Genomic DNA, 20,431 nt, shown 5'->3' on the forward strand with positions numbered 1-20,431 from the left:
TTTTGGATTTTTGTGTAATTTCACAGATGATATTTTAATTTATGTTGGCAACCTTGAGTCATGGCCATTATTGTTGTACGGTTTGTGGAGCTCACCAGATGGTATCCCTAACCCTTCTCTTATCCGTCCCTCATCTTTCTTCTTTTTTTTTTTTTTCTCTTTCCTCTCTTTTTTTCACTTTTTTATTTTAATTATATACCCTTTTATTTTTTCTATATATATATAAATGATAAGGTTATACAGAAGTCTATCATATTAGTGACTCTTATGTACGTTGCATATCCTAGATATAGCTGTTCGGGTTGTTACTTGAACATTGATACACGTTTACATAGTGCTAAAGGTGTACCTTGTACCGTATTATGTTTATATTCTTGTATTTATATTTGTAATTTATTATTCTTTTTATATTTCTTTTGAAAATCTTCTTTAATAAACAATTATTAAATAAAAAAACACATAAACGTGTGTTGTTGTTTATTGCGATAATGCACATTTCACTAATATACATATCGGCCGTAAATGTTGTTGAAGATCCCCACTGTAAACATATACTGTATATGGTGCAAGTACACAATTGAGTCTTCACCTGCATACCCCATTTGAGTGCACCTTTACTGTGCTAGATATTATTAGATCTGGGTAGCTACCACTTTCTGCCCATTATGTATCAGATTTTGAGTGAGACCTAGCTTCCTATGGATTGATGTACCTTTAAAGTGATAATACAGTGAAGGTACTGTATGGACATTTTGGTATTCACAAATTTTTAACAAGCAGTGAATGAGCTTTGCCATAAGCTCTCATTGATCTCTGTAGCTGCAGGCACTGTGGAGTAATTAATCCCCAGAAGCAATAAAGTCATTCTCACAGCAGCTCACGCTCCCAGCAGCAACTTTGCCACATGAAGTAGATGCTCTAGGAAGGGTAAGCAGAATGAGTTGAGCTCCTAAATGAACTGACTAGAGTGATTTCAATGCTCCTGTTAATTTGAGGATGAATTGTTTCACATTGCCTGCGGCTACATTTTCCAGCGAGAGACTGTCTTAAAACAAACGTATGGCTATTTATAATATATCAGCAATTGAATGTCTAAAGCCTGGTAACAGGTTCGCTTTAAGGAGGACAGGGCTTAAACAAAATAAGCTGCTCTCAGTGAATTAATCTTAACATCTTTATTATGCTAAGAGTGAATGCTAGATGTAAAACTCTGAAAAAAAAAAAAATTAATTAATTGTTTAACTTGCTTTCTGCCTAGCTTCTAATTCATTGTATTTTTCTGATATGAATTGTTTGACATATTAAGACTCAATGAAAAGCTAAATATAAAATGATTCTGGAGTAACTGTTTACTGCCCTCTACATGACTCACACTTCTCTCTAGTATGCAATACTTTTTTTCAACATACCTATTAATATGTTAGAATGTATCATTGCCAAGAGCAAAATAAATGTGTGTGTGAACCAGGGACTGACAGGCACAAAGAGCTTTGAAAACAGAATAAACATGGGCAGTAATGACTGAAAAACATCTTTTGATATAATGTTAACTCTTTGAAAACTCTTCTTTAACACATATATATATTTTTTTCCTCAACAGCTTAAGTCTGATTCTGATAAGAAAGATGGGTCAATTAAATACATATTATCTGGAGAAGGAGCTGGAAACATATTCAGTATGGAAGAAGATTCAGGAAAAATATTTGTTCTTAAAAAACTAGACCGAGAGGAAAAATCATTTTATACTCTAAGAGCACAAGCCATAAACAGATTTACAGGAGTCCCTGTAGAAACAGAATCTGAATTTGTTATTAAAATTCACGATATCAATGACAATAAGCCAAAGTTTATCCGTGGACCTTATATCACTGAAGTACCTGAAATGTCACCCATAGGTACAGTATACTAAACAGGTATTTGAAAATGCCTGCCACCTGCTATGTGAACTATTGCTTATTTGTATCCTAAAGCCAAGTGGCTCCATGGCCTGCAATTAAGATCACGTTTGGAGGATTTGTGGCTTGATTTTATAAAATATTGCTTTACACTCTCAAAATGTGGCTAAAAGCCATCAATAATGGGTTAAGCTTATGTAGATAGTAATATTAAACTGCAGTAGGTAGGTGTTTAATAGCAACTCAGTGGGTTGAAATTATGTGATCTATCCCAAAAGAGGTAAACAAAAATAAAATAACAGGATACGTCTAATTGGTAATGTTGATTAATTTTATTTTCAATTACAAAAACTATTCTTAATATCTGATTTCAGTATTTAGAAATTGGCATATACAATGCCATATTAAATACAATGTTTGTAAGAGAAAAGTTCCCAAATGTTCCCAAATTTATTATACAGAGACATGTATTTAACATTTGTTGGTCCAGTAATTTAAGTCAAAGAGTTACTAACATTGATTTTGTTATGTAGGGTTTGTGATAATTGTTATGTAGGGTTGTTGCTCATAGAAGACGTTGGGCGGTCATAGAAGGATGATATCATAATACAACATATATCTGTATTGGGAGCTCATAGCAGTGATTACCAAAAGTAATTACAGAAACATTATTCAGATACCTCTATGCTGTCATCAACTCAATGGAAGTAACGTCTACTGAAGAGTTTTTGATTCAGGTTGATCATGCTAGATATCCCTCTCTGCAAGGAGGCTAACAAACATTACAAAAATGTTCCAGGACACACTGCACAGCTATCCAGGAAAAACAGAAAAAACATTTTACATAATTTAACAATTTGAAACATTTGCAAATATATGTGGAAGCCACACTGGCTTGTTAAGAACTCTCTGTGTAGTGTAGTCCCTAACTTTCATCTATGAGAGCTTCCATCTTGGAGTATACAGTATATTGTATATTGTATGGCATTTGATAAATTAAGGGCAGGTACTGTGTACATGGAGGTAGCCCATTACTCCCTAAAGGCAAAGACATACCCTGCACCTATGGTATTCCCTCCATCAATTGAATAACTGACTTATAGAAAAAAAGGAAACAAAAAAGTGTTGTCATAGTGATTAATAATATCAATATTTTTCTGGACGGCTTGAAAAAATGCTAAGTTGTTGGTTTATTTTTCACCCTTGCATTTGAAAAATAAAAAACTAGAAACTGTGCAATCATCACTCCCAATTTAAAAAAAAAGTAAATCTGCTTCCTATTAAATATTACTGAATACTTAAAATGCAAGTGTGAATGTAGGAATTTGCATTCATTTTCATTGTTATTTGTCTCTGCAACTTTTTAGCATGAAAACTTTTATTTTACAAAATATTATCTTATGCTTTCTCTGCATACCTAACTCCTTAATTTCAGCATTTGTAAGACCAAAGTCACTCATTTTAGAATTATGCATTAAAAAGTAACTGCACGTTTTAGTAGAACTCTTTTTATAACACTGTTACCTTGGATATTCACACTGTTTCAGAATATCTTATTTATCTTTATTTCTTTATTTTAATATTTATAAACTTTGGAATTTTGATATCCTTAGTGTAAAGGTTTCCTTTCCTATGTGCAATATACTTGAAGAAATCTGAACGCCTTTACTGAAAATAAATCTAGCAATACTATTTTCTCAAGAAAGGTCAGCGAGGGCTTATTGTATTTTAAGCCAAGGGATTTTGATTTTGAACCACAAAAATCTTCAAATATTAGATTTTGTACTTTGGGTTCAAGATGAGTTTGAGGAAAAGAGTCACATAAAAATCCAACCATCATAGGGCAGTCACGTAAGCTATTTCTGCTGTATGTGGCTGTGTTCCTGCATTTATTAAGCACAATCCTAGAAAGCAGCACATTATAAAGCTTTTACATTTCTGTTTTGCTTTGTGTCAGAGATGTCATCAGTCATATATAATTGGATTGAGATTACATATAGAGGCAGATTGCATTTATCTACCAGTTTGTTAGCATTAGTATTCCAATTGCGCAAAACATCTTAATGTGTTTAAAGGGATTATTTTTATATTCTATATGTGGTTTATTGAAATAGATCACACAATATTCAATCAGCTTTTTCATATATTGTTCTGTCATTTGCATATAATTTTGGTTTGTTCTGGAAAATTTAATTTACAAGTAAATGATTGGTATGATAGATAGATAGATAGATAGATAGATAGATAGATAGATAGATAGATAGATAGATAGATAGATAGATAGATAGATAGATAGATAGATAGATAGATAGATAGATAGATAGATAGATAGATAGATAGATAGATAGATAGATAGATAGATAGATAGATAGATAGATAGATAGATAGATAGATAGAAACAATTCAAACAGTGATTCAGCACCAAAGATGTAACTTCCAATACATTTTGTGTTTTACAGTGAATACTTAACACCTACTGATTGCTGCAGTTGTCAAGTGTACCTGTAATACAGCTCAGTATAATGTGATAAATAATCAACTGCACTAGTCAAATTACAAAAAAACAAAAAAATCAATGCAAATGTGAAAAAGTCCCAAATAAATAAATAAACATCCCACTGTGCAAGTACAGGTGCTTTTAACAGCAGGTGCTTGATCCACTTCGTGCAAAAGGTGCCCCACATGGAATTGAATTCACCAGAATTTTTTAACCAACTATCTCTAGTGTGGTCAAACTTGCTTGTGAGGCATGTCCCCTTTAAATTTTTTGCCTGTTAGTGCGGGTGGAAGTTACCCCACGATGATGCAGGCAAGCTCCAAACTTCTGCCAGGTGCCATTTTGAATGGGGACCTGAGCCGCTCCTTACAGCACAGGAGTACTACGGAGGGCCCTGCTAACAAACGAATGCTGTAGACACCGGGTGCCAAGTTCCAACTGCACCAAAACAAGTGAGAGTATTACCTAAAATGTTTTTAGTACACTAAATTTGTTAAAATGTTTTTAAACCATGGGCTTCCCTCTATTATTTCCTTCTGAGTGGTATCACAGGATCCCTAATACCAGACTAACCCAGCATTAACAGGCAATGAATTTAAAGTAGACGTGCCCCACAAGCAAGTTTGACCACACTAGAGATAGTTGGTCAAATAGTTCTGGTGAGTGCAATTCCATGTGAGGCACCTTTTGCGCAAAGTGGATCAAGCACCTAAGCTATTTGTGTTAAAAGCACCTGGACTTGCACAGTAAGTTGTTTTTTTTATTTATTTGGGACTTTTTCACATTTGCATAATAGAGGATATAATTTTTTAAAAGCTAGAGTGTGATAAGAATTTACAACACTGTATTATTGTGTTATTAGGAAGACATTAAGAACTTTTTATATATTTAATATAAGATGGTTGATTTGTTTTTGTTTTTTTTTGTAATTTGACTAGTACAGTTGATTTTTTATCACATGATAGATAGATAAAGAAAATAAACTGGGGCGCTCCTTTGAAATACCAAAATGTGTATAGACAATATATCAATAGTGAAGCCCAATATATCAATACATATTTTTATATTGAAATGCTGTCAATATTGATTTGAATACACTGTTTGTGTATTGTGTATACACATTTTGGTATTTCAGAGGAGCGCTAGTGTTTGTTTTCTTTATTTTAAGTTGAGTTTTGTGTTCGGACCTACTGGGTTGCAGCCTTCTTTAATGTCAGAAAACACAAATTGTCTCAATGAATTACTTTTTCTGAATCCTCTATTTTTGAGATAAGTGTAGAGAAATACACATTGAGTTCTATTTACAGCTAAACTCCAAACATAACTACTTCCATATTGAAGAATTCCTCAAATTTCTCAAGTAAAATAAAGGATTTTTCCTTGTTTTTAAAAGTAGCAACAAAACATGATTTTATCTTAACAAGACTTTACAGGCTCCATAGGCCTTTACATAGCCGGTACATAACGCTAGATTATAGGGAAAATCCTACTGGCATGCCCATATCATTTTCTGGCCATGTGGGAATCCTGGAAAAAAACTGTATCTTCCCTGATTGCAGAAGTCCAGCAGCAGGCATGCTTGAACATGTACTTTTACTCAGATCAACTCAGATAAATACTCTTAGATTAATCTATTAAGGCTATGAGAAAACTTCCTTGCAAAATAAAAATGCCTTAGCAAAGTGAATATCCTGTTTGCCTTTAGTAAACCCTTTTCTGTACATATTAGTAACATTAGATTGCTCTAAAAATTGCCTGTAAAATGTCCTTTACAGTTAATAATTTACCTTTCGTGTTCTTGCTTTTTTGAAGCCTTTCACCTACATGTGACTTTGCCACTGTAAGCCATTGACCCTGTGTATCAGAGCGCTGTTTCTGATTATCAAAGCTCTGTGCATGTCTGGGCAGGATGAAATAGCAGTATATAGCTTGTAGATAATTGTGTCTATAGAGGGTCAGGCTACAAATGCTGCTGGTCACCATGCATTGCCCCTCCCAGGCAATGCTGATGTCATTTTGTAAGCACTACTTCCCCAGGTCTGCAGGGTAGTGACTGGGCAGGGAGGTTCCTGCCCAATGGAGCTATTGGTTAGATTTATTGGAATATTCCTGGACACAAACATACTGTATATGAGGGGAAAAAAAAGATATCACAATAAGGTTGAACAACACATCCTTCAAACTAGTGCACTAATTAAAAAAAAAAAAAAAAACAGTTAAAGCTGTATTAGGCTAAAAACAAACATGTAATATATTATATCAGGGATCCTCAAACTGCGGCCCTCCAGCTGTTGCGGAACTACACATCCCATGAAGCATTGTAAAACTCTGACATTCACAGATATGACTAAGCATGATGTGAATTGTAGTTCCTGAACATCTGGAGGGCCGTAGTTTGAAGACCCCGGTATTATATTGTGGTTTACCAATAATTAGATGTGCTGACTGAATTAGTATTATTTTTATGTTTTTTCTGTCCCCCACTGTTTTCACCTGGCCAGAAACACTCATCCTTAAATAAAGTGCCCCCACTCTGGATGAAGGAGCAACAGCACCTTTGCACAGTAATTGTCAGTTCGGGCAGTCTGGGGGAGGAAGTGTTAGATTTACAACTAGATTTAGATTACACTAACAAATTGAAGCCAAACTCCAGCTCACACTTTAGCAATACAAGCAGTTACAGCAACGTTTTATTTTTTTTCTTTTTGGATAAAGATTTAACAGAAATTAAAGCTGACAACTGTAAGCACCCCTGTTGATGGTGAATGGTTTGGTTTAACACTGTAACATTTTTAGGACAGCTAGTTCAGTTAAATAACAACAGACGCATTAGCTGGATCACCAGGTGAAACTAAGTGAAAGAAAGCCTAAGAGAGAAAACAAATGCAGCCACCATATGTAAGATTTTGCAAGCTGCAATAAAATAAATGTTTGCTTTTGGGTTTAATATAATTTTAAAGTTAATTGTAAACCCTTATACCTCATTCACTGGCATTAGGAATAGGTGTATAGGACGTGTTTTTGCCACTCCCCAAATGCCTAGGAAATGCAGCCCGGAAAATATAAATGAACATTAAATAGAGCTGATCCCAAAACATGCAGTGGTTACATCACTTTGTGTTGCTGTGCGGCAAAAACAACACTATATGTGGAGTCTGGGAGGCATTGAAGTTTGTCAATGCCTTCCATTCCAGAGTATAATAATATGCAGAAAATGTACTTGTAGCATTTACAACATGTTTAGAGTACACTTGCTAAGTGTTTATAAAATCTCAATAAAGAGGAAAAAACAATATTAGAATATAATAGCGTAGAATACCAATGACAAAACAATATACACATAAATGTATATATCACCAGTTCATGCGCTGATCAAAGAGACTTTCCACGGCTTGCTATAGTCTATATACTCCCACTGCGAGGTCGTTGCAGCTCCTCCTTGCTTCCACTGGGTGGCCGACTATGCTTGAATCTATAGATAACAGAAAGGAGACCCCAGCGCACGACCGCCCTCGCATAATAACGTTTAGATCACAGGCATAACAGAATGCTCCTTCTTCCCCTCTCCCTCTCAGGTGGCCCTCCGCTCGCCCTACGATCTTGTTGTGGCCGCCCAATTCCACCTAGCGTACCCACCACTGTAGAGTTTCCCCGCCAAGCTCCGGTGTTCTGTGTCCCGTGCGTCTGCGCCCGGTCCAACCGGGTACTCACAACTGCGCATGCACACAGTGGCCACAGCACAGCTGGAGACCTCTCGGGTGAGAGGGGATACGTGTACACGAAGGAGTAGACACTCTGAGGTTGTCACGACAATGCGTTTCAGAGGTGGAGCCTCCTTCCTCGGGTCCCCTGTCCTTGTACGGACACAACAAGATCGTAGGGCGAGCCGAGGGCCACCTGAGAGTGAGAGGGGAAGAAGGAGCATTCTGTTATGCCTGTGATCTACATACAAAATGTGAGTGGAATTGTCATTATGTGTATTATGGTGCAATAAACGTTATTATGCGAGGGCGGTCATGCGCTGGTGTCTCTTTTCTGTTATCTATAAATATCGTAGAATACCCTGCTAAATGATAGAGGAGGTCATAGATTGTACAACAGTCAATTTATTATATTAATATTTTATTATTATTTATTTATTTTCATTTACTGTTATTGCTATATACTAACTAATTAACCAGTTAAGGGCTGGAAGGTTTTACCCCCTTGATGTCCAGGCCATTTTTTCTGATACTGTACTGTGTTATTTTAACTGACAATTGCGCAGTCATGCGACACTGTACCCAAAAAAAAATTGATGTCCTTTTTTTCCCACAAATATAGCTTTCTTTTGGTGGTATTTGATCACCTGTGCGATTTTTATTTTTTGCACTATAAACAAAAAAAGAGTGACGATTTTGGAAAAAAAAAAAAAAACAATATTTTATACTTTCTGCTATTAAACATTCCCAATGAAAAAAAATAAATTTTTCATCAATTTAGGCCAATATGCATTCTGCCACACATTTTTGGTAAAAAAAATCCCAATAAGTGTACATTGATTAGTTTGCGCAAAAGTTATCACGTCTACAAACTAGGGAATAGGTTTATGTAATTTTTATTTTATTTTTTTAATAGTAATGGCAGCGATCAGCGATTTTTAGAGGGACTGTAACATTGCGGCAGACAGATCGGACACCTAACTGACACTTTTGACACTTTTGAGGGGACCAGTGACAAAATATGCACTGTTACTGTACTAATGACACTGGAAGGAAAGTGGTTAACACCAGGGGCGATCAAAGGGTCAAGTGTGCTCCTAGGGAGTGATTTCTAACTGTATGGGGGATCGACTCACTGGATGAAAACAGAGACCTGTGTTCCTAAATAGGAGGAACACAGGATCTCTGTTTTCATCTCGGTCAGAACCGCTGTTCTGTCTCCATGGGGAGCGATCGCCGGTGGCCAGCGGAAATCATTGTCGTTGGACCTACTTATTGGCCAATCGGCATGCGTGCTCACCTGCAGGTGGTGCGTGCGTGCCCCCACTATCTATTACACAAACCAGCGTACAGGTATGTAATTTTGCGTAATAGAGCCAACCTGCCACAGTAAAACTACAGCAGCTGGTTGGTATGTGGTTAATTACTAAATGTATAAGTATATAAATTACTATGTAATTTATATACTTATACATTTATATAAACTGTATAAAGTATCTAAATTAATTATTATATAACTACTAGTATGTATTTAATGACATTATTGTAACACAATCCAGTTTGCAGAATCTAGTCTTTTTCTCTATATCAAAAAAGTATTTCCTCTTTATTATTTTCCCCTTAAAATCAAAAGAAATCACTTGTCGAGTGTCTGGGGTGTGTTGTTTGACGCCTGTTAATGCTATAGACATGTTAGTTCACGTTATTGTCAGCATTTGTATGTTTAGCAAGTGTGAACTTAGCCACAGGGCTCATTTAGAGTTTTTAGACATGCATTGAAATTTTAGATACCATTGATGCTCAATATTGCGCCTGTCACATTACGGCCTCATGCACACTGGACCTTTTTACAGCTGCTGTTTTTGGCGTCAGACTTTTTTTCCACAGCCAGTAAACTCCCCAGCATGTTCTCCTATGTGTCCATGCACACATAGGCTGTTATCAGCAGTTTTTGGCAGGGGCGTTTTCTACCTGGAAAAAGAACAGAACTAGTGGGTTTTAAGAGGCATTTTTCAGCTGTAAAAACGCTCTAACTCTGATAAAAGCTTAAAAACGCTAAAAAAAAGCCCAAAAAAGCTGAAAAATGCAGCTTTATCAACATTTTTTGAGGCAAAAGCTTTTGTGGGAAAATAATTTTGCAAAAAAAAGCTAAAAAACGCTACAGCTGAAAAAAAAAGCTAAAAAACGCTACTGCAAAAAGCTGAAAAAAGCCTTCTACAGCTACAGCTTTCTACCGATGTCCAGTGTGCATGAGGCCTAAGATGCGTTATTTACTACTTTGTTGCATTAAATAATGCTTTCCAGACACTTCCTCTGTGCTGATTTTTAATAGTATGGCTTCTAGTATTATTATCCCAGCTAGTATCGCTTTCTAAATGTGTATTAAATGTGCTGTTGTTGCCATAGGGACCTTTGTGAGGTATTTGTGATACATTGACATGAATAGACGCGTTTGGGGAGCAGTAAAGCCAGCCGAAATGCTACATGTCAGATACATTTTGGCAAGACGCAATGCAAAGTAATGCAAACGTGACCATGTGAACAACACTGTCCGCCACAATGCACATAACAGACAGAGAGCTTTACCAGGCATTTGTGAGGCTTCAAAAACACAGATGAAACATCTGTGTTTTGAGCTAGCTTAGCCCTAATGAATGACCTTTTGCTTGCCAAATCATTTTGTATCATAAACAATCGCCATGTTCTTTTAGAAAATACATCCTTTTTGTCTTTTTTGCATCTTGGCACTGCTGATTATTTCCGGCTGCCTCTTTTAGGCCACTTTCTGTCTACATGCACTCACTCAAGTGACAGCTGCAGCTCATTGCTCAGGGCAGGTTTCCAGATAATAAAAGCAGTGGAATATTCCTGGACAATGAATAAGGTTTCTTAACCACTTTAAGATCGGAAGGATTTGCCCCCTTCCTGACCAGGCCCTATTTTGCGATTCGGTACTGCGTTACTTTAACGGGCAATAGCGCGGTCGTGCAACATTGTACCCAAAAAAAAATTGATATCCTTTTTTTCCCACAAATAGAGCTTTCTTTTGGTGGTATTTGATCACCTGTGCGATTTTTTGCGCTATAAACAAAAAAAGAGCAACAATTTTGAAAAAAAATATATATATTTTTCACTTTCTGCTATATGACATTCTCAAAAAAAAAAAATTAAAGATCAAAATTTTTTAACATTTAGGCCAATATTTTTGGTAAAAAAAAATCACAATAAGCATATTTTGATTGGTTTGCGCAAAAGTTTTCACATCTATTAACTACGGGAAAGATTTATGTCATTTTTATTGTTTTTTTTTTTTTTTTACTAGTAATGGTGGCAATCTGCAATTTTTTGTGGGACTGCGACATTGCAGTGGACAGATCGGACCCCTGACTGACATTTTTGATACTTTTGGGGGGACCAGTGACTTTACTTCAGTAATCAGTGTTAACAATTTGCACTGTTACTGTAGTAATGACACTGGCAGGGAAGGAGTTAACATTATGGGTGATCAAGGGGTTAAATGTGAGCCTAGGGGAGTGATTCTAACTGGGGGGGGGGGCGTGGCTTCTGAAATGACCATAGAGACATGTGATCCTATATGGAAGGATCACATGGGCTCTGTGATCATTCCAGAGATAAGAACGGCCAGCTGTGTTTACAACAGCCGACCGTCCTTCTCTCTCAGCGGGGAACGATCGCTGGTGTCAGACGGCAATTGGAGTTGCCTACCCACTGCATCGGCTTCCCCGCTGATGAGCTGTGCTCGCAAACACCGTACATGTATGGTGATTTGCCTGGGAGCGGCTGCCTGCCGCAGTATAACCACAGCGGGCGGTCGTAAAGACGTTAACCACTTGCCGACCACCCGCCGGTTCACACGAATCGCCGTACCTGTACAGCGGTTCGCAGGAGTGATCCTGGGGGCACGCATGCACCCACTCACCAGCAGGGAAGCTGATTCACATGGCCAATTGCCGCCAGGCACCTGCGATCGCTCCCCGTTAAGATAGAATGGCGGTCTGCTGTTGTAAACACAGCAGACCGTTGTTCTCTGAGCTATCAACACAGAGCTCCTGTGTTCCTCCTATTTAGGAACACAGGTCTCTGTGTTGATTCCCCAAACCCATCCTCCCCACAGTTAGAAAGCACCCCCTAGGCTCACATTTAACCCTTTGATCACTCCTGGTTTAACCCCTTCCTTGCCAGTGTCATTATTACAGTACCAGTTCATATTTTTAGCACTGATTACTGTAGTAATGTCACTGGTCCCCCCAAAAGTGTCAAAAAAGTCAGTTAGGGGTCCCAACTGTCCGCAGCAATGTTGCAGTCCCACTAACATTTGCTGTTTGCCACCATAACTAGTGAAGAATAAATAAATAAAAATGACATAAATCTTTCCCCTACTTTGAAAACACGATAACTTTTGCGCAAACCAATCAAAATATGCCTATTGAGTGTCGCATGACCGCGCAATTATCCGTTAAAATAACGCGGTACTGAATCTCAAAAAAATGGCCTGGTCATTAAGGGGAAAAATCTTCCGGTCCAGAAGTGGTTAAAGTCTCCACTCAAAGCATATGTGAAAGGCTGACAATGCAGGAAAACGTTTGGGAATTAAGGACAGTGTTGAGGAGTGTTTTCATATAACAGAAACTGCCTGAGCTACAGTAAGTCCTTCATAGCATAATCATCAAATGTATTTTCAGCTTTCAGCGAAAAGCACTTTGAATGACAATTGCGTAGTAATGCAACACTGTACCCAAACAACATTTTTATAATTTTGTTCACACAAATAGAGCTTTCTTTTCGTGGTATTTATTCACCACTGGGTTTTTTTTTTTTTTTTGAGAAATAAATGAAAAAACTGAAACGTTTGGAAAAAAGTGTTTTTTTTTTTTCTTTGTTTCTGTTAAAAAAAAAAAAAAATGCAAATAAACAATTGTTCTTTATAAATGTAGCCTAAAATGTATTTTGCTACATTTCTTTAGTGAAAAAAACGCAAATCAGTGTATATTATTGAGTCTCTAGGAAAGTTATAGAGTCCACAAACGATGGTATATATCTGAAAATTGATCGATCCTGAGGCCCTAAAATGCCAAAATGACAGTAAAAATACCCCACAAATGACCCGTTTTTGGAGAGTAGATGGTCCAAGGTATTTAATAAGAAGAATAGTGGGTTTTTTAAAGTTGTGTTTTTTCATCATAATGTTTTGGAAAATGGAAAATCACAATTTTTTTTTACATACTGTCACCAGTGCAGTACAGTGTCATCATATCACTGGCTCTTTGGAAATTAGAAAACTTTTTCTAATTTAAAAAAATGTTTGAATTTGAAAACAATTTGAATTTGAAAACTATTCAAAGTTGATTCGGAAACTATTTGAATCGATTCAAATTCGAATTTGGTCCAGATTTTTTTTAGTTTATTTTTCAGATTTGTTTCAATTCGATACTATTGTAATTCAAAAATTTGGATACATCCAAATTTCCGAAAATGGAAAATTTGTCCAAATTTCAATTCATAACTAAATTAACTGTGTACCAGTCAGCAAGGCTGCAATGAATTGACGCCCTCCCTATATAAACCCACCCTATTTAAAATCCTTAGCGGACAAGAGTGAGCTGCTATTTTATGTGGTGTGATCAGAATAGAAAGCTTTCATTTATTCAGCATCTTCATTAATTACAGCAGTAGTGTGAGAGAAAGCTACTGTAGTGCTTTTACATCCAGCAGTCACACTCTATTAAAGACATCGTAGTTTTTGAATATACCCCTAATGTGGTACAAAATATTGATGTTTATTTTTGCTGGTTACTCTATGAGTCTAAAATACAGTTCATATTGTCCCTATTGGTGCAAATCATTGCCTATGTAATGTAATATAACATTCTACCTGCTTTGCTATGCCTTTAAATTATAAAATTCAATATGCTATATATATAGTATAAACATTTCCATATGAGCCCTACTGTAGTTTAATGTTATTAAAAAATGACCCGTCCTTTTCAATCTGCAGGATTGTATTTTCTGTAAAATGCATTACAATATGGCAACCTGGAAGTGTTCCGTACAGTTGGTGTATGAAGAGCCCCCAGAAATGTAATTTCCTGCTTGTGTAATTTGCTTACTGGTTTTCCCAGAAAGCACTGAGATTCAAGTCTGATTTTAGGCATCCTCTGCAAGAAAAATTTCAGTTTTGGTAAGATGCTCCCAAAGGGGGTATTTGCTTCTAAAGGAATGCAGAACCTGCCACTCGTCTCATTAGAGCACTGCAAATGCACCAGCTGATTGATAATGAAAAAGTCACTCTCATTCAGAATCAGTATCCAAAAAGCACAAATAGCTTTTCGATCAGAGCAGAACAAGGTGAAGGGATTGTTTTTTTTGGGGGTTTTTTTCTCAACAAAAGAGGAGTTACACCTTATGTTCCATATACCACCAAGTATTTTCAAGCTCAGATTTCCCTTCTCTTGACTTGGCAAAATGTTGCTTGATTTTAGGATAATTTGGGGGATTTTAGGGTTATTTTTAGCACCTAAAGTACAACAATGGAGGCAATCTTGTGGAGTACTTCAGTTAAAGCGGAGTTCCACCCTGGAATTTTTTTTTTAAATACCCCCGGGACAGTCAGGGCTAGTGCATTCCACAATGGCTAGCCTCTGATCTGTCCCGGGTTGCACTTACCTGTTAGGACAAATACTTACCTTGAAAAAGTCTTGTCCAGCGCTGCCATCTCAGATGTGGGCAGCTTGAAGCCAGCGCGATCCTCTTCGGAGTCCTCTTCCGTCTTCTTCGGTCCCACGATGCCCTGCGCCGGCCCCGCCGTCACTTCCGGGCGCGCGCGTCATCCCTCCACAGCTTCTGGGCATGCCCAGAAGCTGTTTAGAAGGGGATGACGCGCACGCCCCGGAACTGACGTCGGGGCCGGTGCAGGCGCAATGATTCCTGGGAGCTATGACGTTCAGCTCCCAGGAATCATTGCAGAGCCAGGAAGTGACGACGGGCCGCGGCCGAGGAAGGAGGAAGAAGGAAGTAAGGTAAGTATATTTTCTTCGCTACGAGGTAAGTAAAAAAAAAAAAAAAAATGCGATTAGCCATTTGTTTTTCAGGTGACCCGGAGCGAGAAGATGGAGGTAAGTATAAAATTAGGGTGGAACTCCACTTTAATACTCTTATTAAAAATACTAGAAAATTTCTTAGGAAAAAATGTATCAGCGCATATTTGTATTCCCCTCTATAAATGAATAATGTTATCAATGCATCTAAAGTGTTAATGCATCATAATGCCTCATAATCTTTCATAATACTCATATCTAAAAAAAACAGTGCAAACAATAGCCGTGTCAAAAAGTGCAGGTGCAACAAAATCTGTGTAGTGCAATCTAAAAATGACTATATTCTTTAAAAAGTGCTGGTGCAAAATGTAAATACCAAAAATATCTGTGCAATATGATCAAAACAAATGAAAAGTGTGAATATATAAAAATATATAAAAAAAAAAAACAATATAATTCAGCAATAAATTCATATAACACTTGTGCAATGTCAAATACTAAAATTAAAAAATTATTATTTAAAATGATTATTAAAAAACAATATTCAATCTTCATTAGAGTCCCAAGTGGATATAAAAGATGCAAAAAAGTGTCTATCAAATGATACAATTTCTTCTGTGAAAAAACTTGCAAAACACCCAACGTGCTTCTTCCACCGTATCCCCCAAACTGACTCGTCAGATGGGGTAGCTGGTCAGATTATAAACCAGCAAGTGCGCCTTTTTTATATACAATTTCCAGCAGGTTGGTTTGAATTCCAAAGGATGGTCTTTCCTATCTTCCCTTATAGGTATTCTCACAGTGATAGGTAAGGGTAAGATTTAAAAGAAAGGAAAAATCCAAATAGTGTAATTCCATAAAATAATCTTCACTTATTTATTAATCTATAAACTTTTAAACTCACTAATGTGCCAGGACGCCAAACACCACTGCACCGCCCTACCTTACACTCGCAGCTTGGATACGTAGCCGGAGTGAAGGACGAATGCTTTTTACACAGTGTCGGGCAGACACTGAATAATGTGAGTTTAAAAGATTATATTTTAATAAACAAGTGAAGATTCTTTTACAGAATTACGCTATTTGGATTCTTCCTTTCTTTCAAATCTTACCCTTGCCTATCCCTGTAAGAATACCTATGTAGATAGAAAAAAAAAAGGCGCACTTGCTGGTTTATAATCTGGCCAGCTACCCCATCTGGGGGGGATACGGTGGAAGGAGCACGTTGGGTGTTTTGCATGTTTTTTTCACAGAAGAATCTTTATCATTTGATAGACACTTTTTTTGCACCTTTTATATCCACTTGGTACTCTAAAGAAGATTGAATATTGTTTTTTATAAATCATTTTTAATAATCATTTTTTCAAATTTAGTATTTGACATTGCACATGTTTATATGAATTTATTAATGAATTAATTTTTTTTAAATATATTTTTATCTATTCACACTTTTCATTTGTTTTGATCATATTGCACAGATATTTTTGGTATTTACATTTTGCACCAGGATTTTTTTTGATGAATATATTCATTTTTAGATTGCACTGCACAGATTTTGTTGCACCTGCACTTTTTGACACGGCTATTGATTCACATTTTTTGCACTGTTTTTTTTTTTTTTTTTTATATAAGTATTCTGAAAGATTTATGAGGCATTGTGATGCATTAACACTTTAGATGCATAGACAACATTATTCATTTATAGAGGGGAATACATATAAGCACTAATACATATCTTTCCGATTTTGGATGTGGGATCACCTGCAGCTAATTGGCAGAAGTTTGTTTTGACTCCCTCGTTTGTGTTCTATGACCATTGATTACCTGGGCGCTTGATCCCTTTCTTTGTCTAGAAAATTTCTTAACAGCTGCCAATTCTCTTCAAAGTGTATGGAGAAGGATAAGAATCTCTGCCAAGATTTTATTGCTGCCTGAAAAAATCCACCACTAAAAACAGTTTTGACAACTCCTACAAAGCGCTGGGTTTATTTGGAGTGACATCATCCCATTGTGGTGAGCAGACCACATGGTCTGCTCACAGCCTGACATTGGTGGCTGAAGCCAGAAATGCTCCAGAGAGCCTTAAACATCATATAAGAACATTATATATATTTTTTTTTACCTTGAATAAAAGAGGATTTTACACTATTAGTGCCTTTTTATCCCCTTTATATGATTCCTGGGAAGATAAAGCTTTTACGCTATGTTGGAGATGATACAAAATGATGTTAACCCTGTGTAGTCTGGAGAGGAGTTGGAGGTTTTAATATAGAGTAAAGCTTGTTGGAAATATTGTTCTGGCGAGTGAGTAGCATGACAGGTGGTGCACACTGTGTGTGGTAAAGATCAGAGAGGAGGGCATCTCTATTGGAAATCTCATTTGGATGCATGCTTGCACTTTATGTGTATTTCACACAAGAGACATAGCACTTATTTGCACTGGATACTTTATTCACATAAATTATTATATATTGTTTGGACACGGAACTGTTGCTTTTTTATTGTATTATATTAATTGTATGGCATTATGAAATGATAAATGTTGCATCATTTTTTATTTTTAGATTCTGTATTTTTCTCACGTTTTGGGTAGCATTTATTGGTTAATGTATTTATTTGAGTATTTTTTTTAATATAGTGCAGTCACATATTTTGGGCTGAATTAGAAAACTCTGTTTTTTTAGTGACTGCAGCTGCAGGTTGGCGCAGACTTTACTCTATTGTATTTTAAATATGCCCTTTTTCTGGGAGTTGGGGATATTAGCACAAAAGTAACAATGATAAAGCAGAATGCTCTAGCTACCAGGTGAATGACTGTTCCAGTTTGGATGGGTGTACAGGTAAATATACAGATAATATAGATAATACAATACAGATATTGGTTGTAGGGGACTTTAACAATATATATATATATTTTTTTTTTACCAGGTTAGGTTTGACACATTACAGACTGAGTTGACAGCTTGTTGGCTGGGACCAGGGATTACCCAGCTTTCATAATACATATTAATACAAATGAGAACATTTGTACTAAGGACTTAGATACAATACGGTGTCTTGAGCTACACCAGAGAGACAGTGGAAGTTAAGGTAGCTGAACAAGTGGTTGCCTAATATAATATAATATATAATAATATAATATATATATATAATAACAGAGTGGAGGAAAGGGTATGCACATGGATACAAAACTGCCTTTAGAAACCAATTCTGACCAAGAAAACAATGCGACAAATGCTGTTTGACTGTTTGACTTGTTTATAAAAATCACTTTCTATAATGAGGAATGATGGGAGACTTGGTAGATGAGGTTCAATTTTGATAAATGCAAAGTTATGCATTTGGATGTTAAGAACATGTGGGCAAGATATTAATTAATAGGGGTTACACTGAGGAAATCAGTGAAAAAGATTTGGGGGTTCCAGTAGACCACAAATTTATTAGTGGAATGCTAGGCCTCTGCTAACAGAGCAAGCAGAATACTTACATGGATAAAAAACTGTATTTATTTTAAGGACAAATCAACACTATTACCCCTTTACAAAACATGCAGTTCAGTTCTGGTCCCCAATCAATAGAAAGGATGTCTTGGAATAAGAAGACCAAGGAATTAGAGTCCAACAAAGTAAAATGAAATTAGCAAGGGTGCTGGAGGATCTTAGTTTTACAAGGAATGACTAGGTAAATTAAATAAATTTACCTTAAAGAATAAATTATTAACCCTTTCGCTGCCAGGCCCTGTGTCCCATTTTTTAACCTAGCTTGTCAGGCCATTTTTGCAATTTTTCCTTTGCTTTTTTATTTTTCCCTTACAGCTTTTAGAGTTTGTTAAACACATGTTTACCAAGCCCTCCCAAGCCCCAGCTTCACTTGCCCTTGCACTGCTCCCCCCCTCCCACTGCGTTCTCCAGCCTGACAGCTCGCCGGAGATTAGTGCCAGTCAGCAGCTGCAGGCAGCAGGAGGGGAAGGAGGGATGACACGCCAAAGCAGGTATGAATCTGAGGTGCGGGGTCTGGTAAAGGGGGTGATTAAAATGATAGGGGGACATATCTGGATTCCCTCTAAGCCCCTACAGCACCTGAAGCCAGCAGGAGTGGCAGAGGAGAGATGCTGGCTTCTGAGGGTAGCTGCAGGGGATCCAGTTCCAGGGGGGTCAGATCGGGTGTGGGAGGAGGAAATTGGTGTATGGGGGGAGGGGGATAGGAAAGGAGAGTGGGTGGAGCAGTTTTAGATGAAAAGGAGCAGCGGGAGGTGGAGAGGACAGGGAAATGAGGGCATGGGGGGGGCAGTCATATTTGAGGTTAATAACACTGATTAGTGGATTGTAATCCATTGATCAAAGTTATAGAATTGTTCAGCAGAGTACGCTGAACAAATCTGTTATAAGTTTATGGTCATTGAAGTGACCGTGAGCTTATAGCAGAAGGAGAAATGAGGTCCACATGCTGTACCGACCTGGCAGTGAAAGGGTTAGGGGAAACATGATTTCTATCTACAAATGGATCAATGGTAATTGTAAAGACAACAACATGATTATTCCTTATGTCCCTGACATGAACATCATGTGGACATAATTTAGGTTGGAGGAACGGTTTTATCTGAAATTGTGAAAGGGGTTCTTTACAGTCAGAGCAACAAATATGTTGCTCATGTAGTGATATCATCTGGCAGTACTGACATTTTCAAAAACATAGATGTATTCCTCAATAAGCACAATATACAGGGATATACTGTATAAAGTTTTAGAATCCAAAACATAAAATGGCACGCATACACAACACACAAATATAGGTTGGAATTGATAGACTTTTTCTCTTTTTCCATATATAAGAGGATGTGCCTGAATGGCTTCTGCAAGAGGCTACATGACTAATACAAAAATAAGCGGAGAGAGAGGGCATCCCTGTCATGTACCATTAGTAATCTGAAAGGGTTCCAATAGCATTACTGAAGTCCATACTCAGGCAGAAGGGGTGAAATATACTCCTAAAATGGCCAATAAGATAGTTCCAGAGAGGCCACATTTCTGGAAAACTGCTCTAAAATACTCCCAGTGCACTTGGTCGAAATCCTTCTTTGCATCTAAAGATATAAGCAGAAAGGGCATTCCGTAATATTGTCCCCATTGTATAAACCTCCTAGTACCATCACTGGCCTGTTGATTAGGTATAAATCTGACTTGGTCAGGATGCACCAGGTTGGAGATGTGTCAGGAAAGCCTGCTAGCTAGGAGAGTCATATAAAGCTTTAGATGTGTACTTAAAGGGGTTTGGATCTATAAT

At 37.1% G+C, this 20,431-nt stretch overlaps 1 protein-coding gene across 1 annotated transcript in view; it reads left to right on the forward strand.

The window, feature by feature from the left end:
- LOC309556806 (cadherin-19-like) overlaps positions 1 to 20,431 on the forward strand; it is a 200,829-nt gene that overhangs the window by 63,234 nt on the left and 117,164 nt on the right. Inside the window, exon 2 of the mRNA XM_082259323.1 lies at positions 1,601 to 1,895. Within this exon, the coding sequence (XP_082115449.1) occupies positions 1,601 to 1,895 (295 nt within the window). The remainder of the gene's footprint in view (positions 1 to 1,600; positions 1,896 to 20,431) is intronic.

This window comes from Pelophylax lessonae, assembly GCF_965119305.1.
Source record: "Pelophylax lessonae genome assembly, chromosome: 5".
NCBI lineage: Eukaryota > Metazoa > Chordata > Amphibia > Anura > Ranidae > Pelophylax > Pelophylax lessonae.